General features: G+C 38.9%; 1 protein-coding gene across 2 annotated transcripts in view; it reads right to left on the minus strand.

Annotated features, from left to right (window-relative positions):
* LOC132383423 (uncharacterized) overlaps positions 1 to 10,310 on the minus strand; it is a 55,871-nt gene extending 45,561 nt beyond the window's left edge. Inside the window, exons 1-4 of one of the 2 annotated variants that reach the window (XM_059954366.1) lie at positions 10,139 to 10,310; positions 4,204 to 4,300; positions 3,378 to 3,544; positions 1,748 to 1,795 (exon numbers count right to left, since the gene is read on the minus strand). In XM_059954366.1, the coding sequence (XP_059810349.1) occupies positions 1,748 to 1,795; positions 3,378 to 3,455 (126 nt within the window). In that variant the 5' untranslated portion in view covers positions 3,456 to 3,544; positions 4,204 to 4,300; positions 10,139 to 10,310. The remainder of the gene's footprint in view (positions 1 to 1,747; positions 1,796 to 3,377; positions 3,545 to 4,203; positions 4,301 to 10,138) is intronic. The other variant, XM_059954367.1, reaches the window with a different exon arrangement.
* Between the last annotated feature and the right edge of the window lie 415 nt (positions 10,311 to 10,725).

The raw sequence follows: 10,725 nt of genomic DNA on the forward strand, positions 1-10,725 counted from the left end.
AGTAGCTCCTTAGCAGCTAGCCAGCTAGTTTAAATAAAGTTAGCTATGCTGATGAATGAATGACACCTGTTAAACTCACCTGAACATGTCTTTTACATTTTAACCCACCATGGGCAATAAAAAAGTCACTATTGCAAACAGTGTAGCAAGCAACACTGCCATTATTTTTGAGGTTGACTATAAAGGTGAACTATTACTACACGTAATAAACTACAAACTAAATACAGCTTAGCTGTACAGACTATTTAGCTAACCAAGCAATTTTTAATCACACTTACCTGGTCTAAGGTCATATTCTGACAAAACAAAACATCCACCCATTCATTCAAATTCTAAACATGGACAAAGTTTCTGGCTCAACCACTGACTTGTCATAAATCTCTGTGGACGTAAATTCCTTCCTCTTTGTTTTTAAGATGTCTTGGTTCTGAGCCTGGTCTCCTGTTTGACATTCCGTAAAGAAAATTTCCTTTCATCTACTCTGCCCTTTTATCGTTTCTGACATTGTAACCACTATTTTTGTTGAGCTAATCTTTCTTTAAATTTAATCCATCCTGAATTATCTGTCTGTGGAAATCTCAAATCTTTATCTTTATGTACTGTATCTCATTAACATGGAAACAGAAAACACCTTTACTCCCATCAATATAGACATCAGTAAACTAGATAACAGTGAAATCAAACAGATGTAGTTGTACAGTTTACATTAATCTTTTCAACTTATAATCTTTTTCTCTTTGATTTACACTTTCTCCATTTCTCCAGTTCTCATTCACCGACACCTTTATTTAATCCTTCCTTTCCTAAATATTGCTCACCCTTGCCAACACCATACTGTAGTTATCAACAGCATTTTCCATCCAATGCCACACAACAGCAAAATATCATATCACTCGATATACACTTGACCATTTGCACACAGGCCAAAGCTATTTAATAAAAACAAGAACATCTTCAGATGCCACAAATCCAAAGCAGCACACACAAAATCCTGGAGGGACTCAGCAGGTCAGGCAGCATCTATGGAAAAGAGTAAACAGTCGAAATTTCAGGCTGAGATCCTTCTTCAGGATTGAAAAGGGAGGGGTGAAGTCAGAGCAAGAAGGTGCGGGGAGGGGAGGAGGAAGTGCCAAGGTGACAGGTGAAAGAGGGAGAGGGGGTGGGGTGAAGTAAAGGGCTGAGAAGTTAACTGGTGAACAAGATGAAGGGCTGGAGAAGGGGGAATCTGATAGGAGAGGGTAAGAGACCATGGGAGAAAGGGAAGGGGGAGGAGCACCAGAGGGAGGTGATGGGCAGGTAAGGACATACAGTGAGAGAGGGAAATAGGAATGGGGAGGGAGGCAATTACTGGAACTTCTTCCATCCCTCCCCACCTTTCCAGTGCTGATGAAGGGTCTCAGCCCAAAATATCGACTGTTTAATCTTTTCCATAGATGCAGCCTGGCCTGCTGAGTTCCTCCAGCATTTTGTGTGTAGCTATCTTTAAACATTTGACCATCTATTCCAGCACACACATACTATCCTCAGAAAATCCTTATTGAAGTCCGGTTGGCTTCAGATCCGACAAGCAACTCAAACTGAGTAAACTGGTGGACATGATCGTGAGTCATATCATGGAGCTAAAACTAGGAGATGTCCACTCCCTTTTAAATCATGACCACCGGATTTAACAATAAATGCAAAATTCCACATGTTATTTCCTATCCATTCATTTGAACCAGCACCATTAAAAATAAGAAGTACTCACTTTAGTTGTCCAGTAGGAGAGAGGCTCGATCGTTGGTTTCAGTTTGGGCTGTGAACATGTAAAAGAATACTGACATTTATAAAGTTCAGGGGATCATTGTAGATGGCTTGACTTCATGATCTTGTTCTGCTAGTTAAATTATGACTTTGGCTTTGCCTAGGTTCAATAACCTTCAGCACCATTCCACTCCATGCCCCCCAACAACAAAAATAATCTGTTTACAAAATGTTCAAGTATCTGACGTGTGAACATTTTCGAATGAGAAGCTCCAGATTCGCAACGTTTCCTGAGATCATTGATGCTCCCTTGATTTTAGTTTGGCCATCAGAGCAAATAAAATCCTTCTATATACTCCACCAACTCTTTTGACATTTTGAGTGCAAGAATTGGATTAACTGTCAAACTTCTAAAGTCAGGAGAGTACAGTCAGATCCACTCATGTTGCTGAACTAAAGTGGCAGTGCAATGCTCTTCAGTGGTCCCTCCACCAGATTCCAAACTCCAAAGTCCAAATTCCATCCTTGGATACTAAGTTTCAGACCAGTTATTATTTTGATGTATCTACAAAGCATGCTTTCCAAGGCCAATAACTGGAAGATACTGGAATGCTGCCTGACCTGCTGAGTAATTCTGAAGTTTTAATTTCAGATTCCAAGCATTTGCAGCTTATGGATTTTCAACATCTTTGAGTTGCAGTGTTTGGAACTGAATGCAGTAATTCAGATGAGATCTGACCACATTACCATCAAATACAGCATAACATCTGAGCCACGACACATCTCTGAGGAACATTCAAACTGTATAAAGCTGCTGTAGATAATCATCAGAAATTATGTCATAAATGCAATGATTAATGAAGCATGTTCAATAAAACAAATCCATGTTTCATTAATTAACCTCAATAATTTTGTTTTGTTAATGTACCTGCTTTCTGCACCAATAAAGACATTTGACAAGACATATTTGTATGTGATTTATGAAGAGAGATTGGGTCGATTAAGTATATAATCACTAGAGTTGAGAAGAATTAAAGGGGATCACATAGAAATCTTTAAAAAATTCTAATATGGCTGAATGAATTAAATATTCCAGATGGCTGTAGAGTCCTGAACCAGAGGTCATAGTTAAGGTTAAGGGATAAATCAGAAAGCTGAGATGAGGAAGCAGTTCTTTTCCAAGAAAGTGCTGAACTTGTGGAAATTTTCTACCACAGAAAACAATTGGATGCCTTATCATTGAACATACTCAAGATAAAGTCAGTTAGTGTTCATAGGGCCACAGAGATATGAAGATTTAGGGGGAGAAAGCTGGATTAGAGCAAGGATTCCCAAATGCTTTTATGCTATGGACTCCTGTCATTAACTGAGGGGTCCACTGACCACAGGTTGGGAATCCCTGGATTAGAGCACTGAATTTCAATGATGACATGTCTTGATGGTGGAGCAAGGTTGAAGGGCTGAATAAGTGAATCCTGTTTCTGTTCTCAATGTTTTTGTAAACAGACAAATGACCAACTATCTAAACAGGACATAGGAACATAAAAAGATGTAAAAAGAAAAGGTCTATTTTAGTAAAATATTTTATAGCCACATTAGAAACTGAAATTTGGAAAGATAAAGGAAATCAGTACCACCAGCATCAGTCTCCACCAGTTTAAGACCCTGTTGAGAATCTTCCATAAGGCAGACCATGTGGAATGGAGAGCCATGTCTGTCGGGCATCTGTGGTCTCAATTATGCGCCTACTCCCAGACTGATAAATGTCAGCAGTATCGTTTTCACAATGGGGAATCTGAAGCTGAAAGAAAGGTAAACACAAAGTCCAGCATGATGTAACACTAATTCAAATTGTAAGATAAACATGTTCATCCAGGTTTATAATTATGTAATAATTATGCTGGGTAGCCTCTCAGTTCCTTAATGAGGTGCAAATGAATGAAAGCAGATTTGTCCTTCACATTCTTGGGAGATCCAAATGTATTTCACAGTTAGTGGGTCCTGTACTGATCATCTCAAGCTTCTGGGTGCATTTCATTTTAATTCTCTTTCCTATTCCCCAACCAACCTGTCTGTCTACAGAGAGGCCAAATATGAATTGAAAGAATACCATCTCATGGTCTCTTAGGTAGCTTACAAGCTAAATAGCATTAACATTGAGTTTTCCATTGCAGATAACCCACAAACACCTAGTCTTCTCCTTTTGTTCACCGCTCCCATTTCCCTGACCCAACCTGGTTCCATCTATCCACTATCCCCACCCCCAGCTGATCCCACCCACCACCTACTAGTTTCACACCCCTACCCCCTCCATTTCCATCTGTTCATCATCCCATCTACATTTGGTTCTACCTGGCACCTACAAGCCACTATCCCAGCCCCACTGCCTCCTCGTTCTGCTACACACTGCCTCTTGCTTCCAGTCCTGATGCAGGTTCTTGACCTGAAATGTTGACTTACAATTTTTGCCTTCACAGCTGACCTGCTGAGTTCTTCTAGAGTGTTGTTTTCATTCCAGATTCCAACATTTGCTGTTTTTCTTATCTTCAGTGAGAAGCTATTTAAAAATGCAACGTAAGAAATGAAGCTGTTGGTTTGCACACAGCAAGTCCCCCACAAAAAGAATTGTGATCATGGCCAGATTACCTGTTTATTGAAGGATTAAAATTGAAAGGAAATTCTGGCTGCTCTTCCAAAAGTAGTGCTATGGGGTTATCTTACACCCAGACCCTATGCTACACTCAGCCAAGCTGAAGTGCTGGAGTTGAGCTTCCAGTGGAAGATGGTGTTCTGAGACCACATAGGAAAGAAACAATGTAACATCTTTCCTCAGGACGTCAGAAAGCCCAAATTAGCCATTAAAGACTTGGACACAGACACCATGCCTTGCTCTCAACTAGAAAACTGTAGAAGTCTGGAAATTCTTTTTCCGTTGTATTTGCAAAATGTGGGATTGTAAGACGCAAGAGGTAGTACAGATGCTGGAAATCTAGAGCAGTCCACATAACGGGCTGGAGGAGCTCAGCAGGTCAGGCAGCATCTATGGAAGGGAATAAACAGTTGGCATTTTAGGCTGAGACCCTTCATCGGGACTGGAAAGGAAGCGGGAAGAAGTCAGAATAAGAAGGTGGAGGGAGGGGAGGAGGGAGTACAAGGTGGCAGGTTGGAGGAGCAATAACTTATATTCCATCTGGGTGGCCTCCAACCTGATGGCATGAACATTGATTCCTCAAACTTCAGATAATTACCCTCTCATTTTCTTCATCATTCTCTATTCCTGTTTCCATCTTTACACCTTCTCTCCTTACCTGCCCATCATCTCTCTGGTGCTCTTCCCCCTTCCTTTACTTCCATAGTCTTCTGTCCTCTCCTATCAAATTCCCCCTTCTCCAGCCCTTTATTTCTTCTACAAATTAATTTCCCAGCTCTTTACTTCACCCCGTTCCCCACTCCCAGTTTCACCTATCACCTTGCTACTTCTTCCTCCCCTCCATCCACCTTCTTATCCGACTTGTTTTCTCTTTCTTTCCAGTCCTGATGAAGTGTCTCAGCCCAACACGTTGACACATTTATTCCCATCCACAGCCTGACCTGCTGAGCTCCTCCAGCACATTGTGTATATTGTGAGAAACTAAGTAGTACATGCAAGTTGAAATTCTGAAATTCAATTTTATATTAACAGAGGACAAAAGTTTTTGCTTTACTTTTTCTTCCCTCTAGTTTTTAGCCAACTCTTTGGGACTTTGGTTACATTTGTGGAATCAACAATTTTCACAATTGGACCAAAGCCTTGCTATAAGCCACTAAAATTTTGTTTGTAAGTGAGCTATTGTGTACCTGTCACAAAAGAATTGAATTTGAGCATAGCTCACCCTGCTGGATGACTATCACTTCACTGTTGTAGTTACCAATTACCAAGTAACTGAAGTGGTACAGAAATATTCCACTTCCATCTCCCCATATTGTTTAAACTCTTGCATTCAGTCATGATTAATAGGATTAGAGGCAAAACTATGAACGGAATGTGGCTTAATGATATGGATTATCTAGGGGAGGCAACTTTCAACACATCTTTATGAACGCAGGAGGAAGACAGCTGAAAATCTCCTCTTCCACTCAAACATGTTAAAATAGGGAAGGTTAGAAAAAGTAAAGTTATCAACGTCACTTACATTAAAAAATATATATTAGTATCCAAATTGATATAGCTCAAGGAAAGTTTGGATCAAAATGGCTTCTGAAGACTAGACTTCCCTTACCCCAGTAGAGTAATGGTACGTCACTTTGAAAAAGCCAAATGAAGCCACATTAGGAGACCTTGGTGAGGACCACATGAGAAGTTGCTTTGCATACTAAAGCTAATGAAAGTAATAGTGAGACGTACCAGTCTAGTAGAGACACAACTAAGTATTGTATATACCTTCATTTACAAAAGCAAGGTCTAATAGAGTTTAGCAATCTCACAGCCAATGTATTCAATCCTACTTCTCTCAGCATGATGGTGAACAATTAGAAGCTAAGAGAAAATTTCGGGGAACTCCATGGTTTCAAGGTAACTCACCTGGTACATGCCAAATACATGACTGAAATTTGCACCAACCTTATCCAGAAGCACCATAAATGAGTCATCTCAGATTCATCTCGAGAACTCTACCATTACAAAACTAATTTTCAGGCAATGCAATTTATTCCATGTGGTAGCAAGAAATTATATAGAACGCTGGATTGAGCAAAGACTCTGTGAGCAACATCAGAGTCCTGATAATTTACATTCTGGAACTAGACGTGTCTACAATCACACTGTTCTGGTACAGTTATAATAGTTTGCAATAAATCAGTACACACCCAGGTATGTCGTTGTCATGAAAAGGCAGAATTTACTTGTTTATCTAATGAGTACAGAACAAAATAGACTCTTCCAGTCCTTCAAACCATGCTGCCCAGCAATCCCCCGATTTAGTTGTAGCCAAATCACAGGACAGTTTACAATGATCAATTAAGTACCAACTGGTACATGTTTAGACTGTGGGAGGAAACCAGAGCACCTGGAGGAAATCTAGGCAGTCACAGGGAGAATATACAAACTCCTTAGAGGCAGCGGTGGACATGGAACACGGTTCACCTGTACCATAAAGCGGTGTGCTAACCACTACACACTACGCTGCCCATTCAAGCTATTAAACCCAATCAGTCTGCTTTCCATCATCAGAAAAATTAAGGGATGTGTTGTTTATAGTGCTATGATTCATAGATTACTTGCTTACTGATGATCACTTTGGATTTTGTTAGGACCACTGAGCTCCATGCTTCCTCATAACCTAAGGCAAAATGTGAATAGAGTATTGAATTCCAGAGGAGAGGGGGTTCTGGGTGAAACTTCCCTTAACATAAAGATAACATTCAAGTAAGTGTGACATCTTGGAGACTGGTAAAACTAGAGTCAATGGGAATTAGGAGTAAAAACTCACCAATGATTAGGATCATCCCTTGCTCAAAAGACAATGATGTAGTTGTTGAGGGTCAAGCATCTCAGCCAAAGGATATTCCAGCAGGTGTTCTTCAAGATTGTGCCCTTGGTCCAACTATCTAGAGCTGCTTCATCAACGAGTTTCCTTCTATCATAGATGTTTGCTGATGATCCCACAATGCTAATTCCATTTGCAGTTCTTCAGTAAATGAAGCAGTCAATGGCTGCATGTAGCAGAATTGGCCAATGTTGATGCCACACAAATGGCAGAAAATAACTATATCCCTTAAGGGAAACTCTACTTCCTTACATAGTCAACGGTACTAACTTTGCCAAGTCCCTATTGCTAAGATCTAGCTGACTCTTCAGAATTCCTCATCACCTTAAGGACACTTGGGTTGGATATTGGCCTAGCCAGCAAGGACTAAACACCACAAATAATAAAAAAAAACAAAAGAATGAAAGAACCAGTTGCGACTTAGCAGGTATCTCACAGTTCTGTATCAGAACGCTGTAGATTCAATCCCATTCACTACATCTTTACACAGTCTAAAATGGATTTTGGCTTGGTGGGGAAGGAATACTCTGCTGCTGCAAAGTCCAGTAAAGCATATCCAGTAAGGCATAAGACTGTTGACCTATCTCAGTCCTTACACTTATTTTTGGTAAAAAAGAAATCAAGGGCTAATATAATTCCTGATAAGTAAGTTGGATTTCTATTTTGCTTTTTTTTTTGCTATCTATGGCTGATTAATTGCTGATGGCTTTTTAAAAAAATAACTTTATTTATCCCATGTACATCAAAACATTGAAAGACAGTGAAATGTGTTTCAGCAATGACCGCACCATCCAAAGACTGTGCTGGGGACAGCCCACAAGTGTCACCACACTTCTGGTGGCAACATGGCAGGCTAACCCCAACTACGTGTCTTTGGAAAGTGGGAGGAAACCAGTGCACCCCGAACAAGCCCACGAAGTCATGGGGAGAACATACAAACTCCTTACAGAGAGCAGTGGGAATTGAACCCTGACTGATGATCACCAGAATTGGAAAGCATTGCGCTAACAACTACGCTACTGTGCCGCTTACAGTGCATGGCGCGGTACACTACTCATGGGCATGTTTTGAACTTTCTGACTGTAAGTTCATTCTTATTTTCCAACATGGTATACTTCAAATGTTTTATAAAAATTCAATTTATGGATATAATATACAAGAGTACCACAAGTTTGATGCAATAAGGTTGATGCCTTTACAGAAAGGTCTTGCCAAAGGGAAGAGTTTTAGATATGATGCAGAAATGGGACACGCAGAAACAAGTTTGGACTAAGTTAGTGCTGTTGGTAAAACACAAGTGCACACAAGTTATTTTCCACTCCCTGTTGACTTGGAGGAGTTAAATCAACAGCAATTTGGTGTACTGCTATTGTAACTCATTTTAGTTACATTTTAAAGAACTGAAAGCAAAATTTCTCTTCTTGACTGTGCTGGCAGCACTTACATTTAACTCTTAACATGCTTTGCATTGCTTTCAAAGATCTGTAAAATTAATTGGATTTCTCCATACAGGATTATCTGTATTTAATAGCCACCTTATATTTTATGACAAATTAAATCATTGTTGAGACATTGGGTAGGAGGCAAGTGGAGAAGTGACAGGTTTGGCTCAAGAATATATGTTAGCCGTGGTCCAACTTTAAACATCCACACAGTGATTTCATCATAACACTCCTGTTTTATTTGCCTCTTTTCCCACCTACGAGACTCCCTAGGCCCCTACCACCCTCATCACACTTTCAGATTTCCTCTAAAAAATAACTTTTAAATCAGAAGGTAACAAAAAAATGACAAATATGATTTAACTAAAAAGAATAAAATTTATATTTACACTTATCAATTCTTGACAAGGAAAAACTAAATGTAAAATTCTAAGTAAAGCTTATTTGATCCAAGCAGACATCACCAGACTAGAGAACAGATTTTACGCCACTGTTTTCAGATTCTTGAATTAACCTCTCAAATGCTAAAGATGATTTCTTAATTTTTCAATCTACCTCATAATGGCCCTTGCACTTTATTCATTTACCTGCATTGAAGTTTCTCTGAAGCTGCAATGCTATATATGGCATTCAGTTTTTATCACTATCTTGCTGCACTTGATCATGTGGGGCATGATCTGCTTGGTTGGCACTCAAATAAACATTCTTCACTGAATCTTTTTTTTTAAACTTTTTTTATTGCATTTTTAAATGATTACAAAGAATGAAAAATCAATGTATATAACCCATACCCCCTCCCCTTAACCCCTCCCCCCTAACTGCCCTATCTTGATGCACACGACAGATATAAACCAGCACACAATTTGACATTCTTCAAGTAGCCCTGAATTCCTATTTATCTTCTTCCGATGTCCTGAACATGTTCACTTACAGATATACTGTATTAGCAAAAACTTGTCATTTATATCTCAAAAGAAGAAGTATCTTATCTGATCATTTCCATATGATAATCAATCTAATGCTAAACTTATGTTGATGTTAAGATCTTAACTGGTATATTGAAAAAAACAATAAGCACTTTGACTAAAACAATACATGCAGAATATTTGTACTCTATATACTGTAGCATTTAATTCCACTGCTTCATGTTTTCAGCTGGGATACTAGCAAAACAAAATACATTGTATTTTTGAGCTTAACTAAGCAGTGAGCTATCTCATTTACTGCAAATGTCCTGCTAGCAACTGATACAATATGTAATACAATAAAGTGCTGGTGTTTTACAAGGGAGATGCTGATGAGAATAGAATATAAAACTACAACAAAAGACATGAAAGTCCCCAATACCACATTTCTACCGGTAACTTCAATCCTCATCCAGGCAGGATGAAGATGTGTAATCTCCTAAAACAAAATAAGAATTCCTACCTTTCAATTTCAGTTGAACAAAAATGGAAACGTGAGCAAATCTTGTTTATTCTTTCATATCAGAATCCCATGCAGGTTACTGCAAAGTCACTTTTTGCCTGAGTACATGATCATTCTGATCAGCAGTAGTCCAGCTCTCAATCTGTTAATATTATGAGACTTCCAACTGTGTACACATACCACCTAATGTTGTCATGTCTCTCTTAGTAACTGCACAGCCGATCTGATGTGTAAACAAACGCAAGGGGAAACAGATTGTAATCCAGTTCTTGACATTTAAACATTATTTTAATCCGTCTCATGAAAATACTGCTTTGTTGACCAAATAAATCTTGGAATGTTGTCAATTTTACCAGTCTAATCCTCTTAATATTTAAATACTCTCTTTTATTCTGTTTCTAAAATATTGCTAGGCCTCAAGTAACTTTGTTCATTGTTCAGTAGCTTTGCCTAATTCAAATACATTTATGAGCTTTAATTTGACAGTGAACAGCTCCACCATTAGATCCTTTTAAAGCTATACATCCCCATAGTTAATATGTTAATTGTAAGATATGCATACAACAAAAGCACACTCAACCTTAAAC

The sequence above is a fragment of the Hypanus sabinus genome, chromosome 30 (genome assembly GCF_030144855.1).
Source record: "Hypanus sabinus isolate sHypSab1 chromosome 30, sHypSab1.hap1, whole genome shotgun sequence".
In the NCBI taxonomy this organism is placed as follows: domain Eukaryota; kingdom Metazoa; phylum Chordata; class Chondrichthyes; order Myliobatiformes; family Dasyatidae; genus Hypanus; species Hypanus sabinus.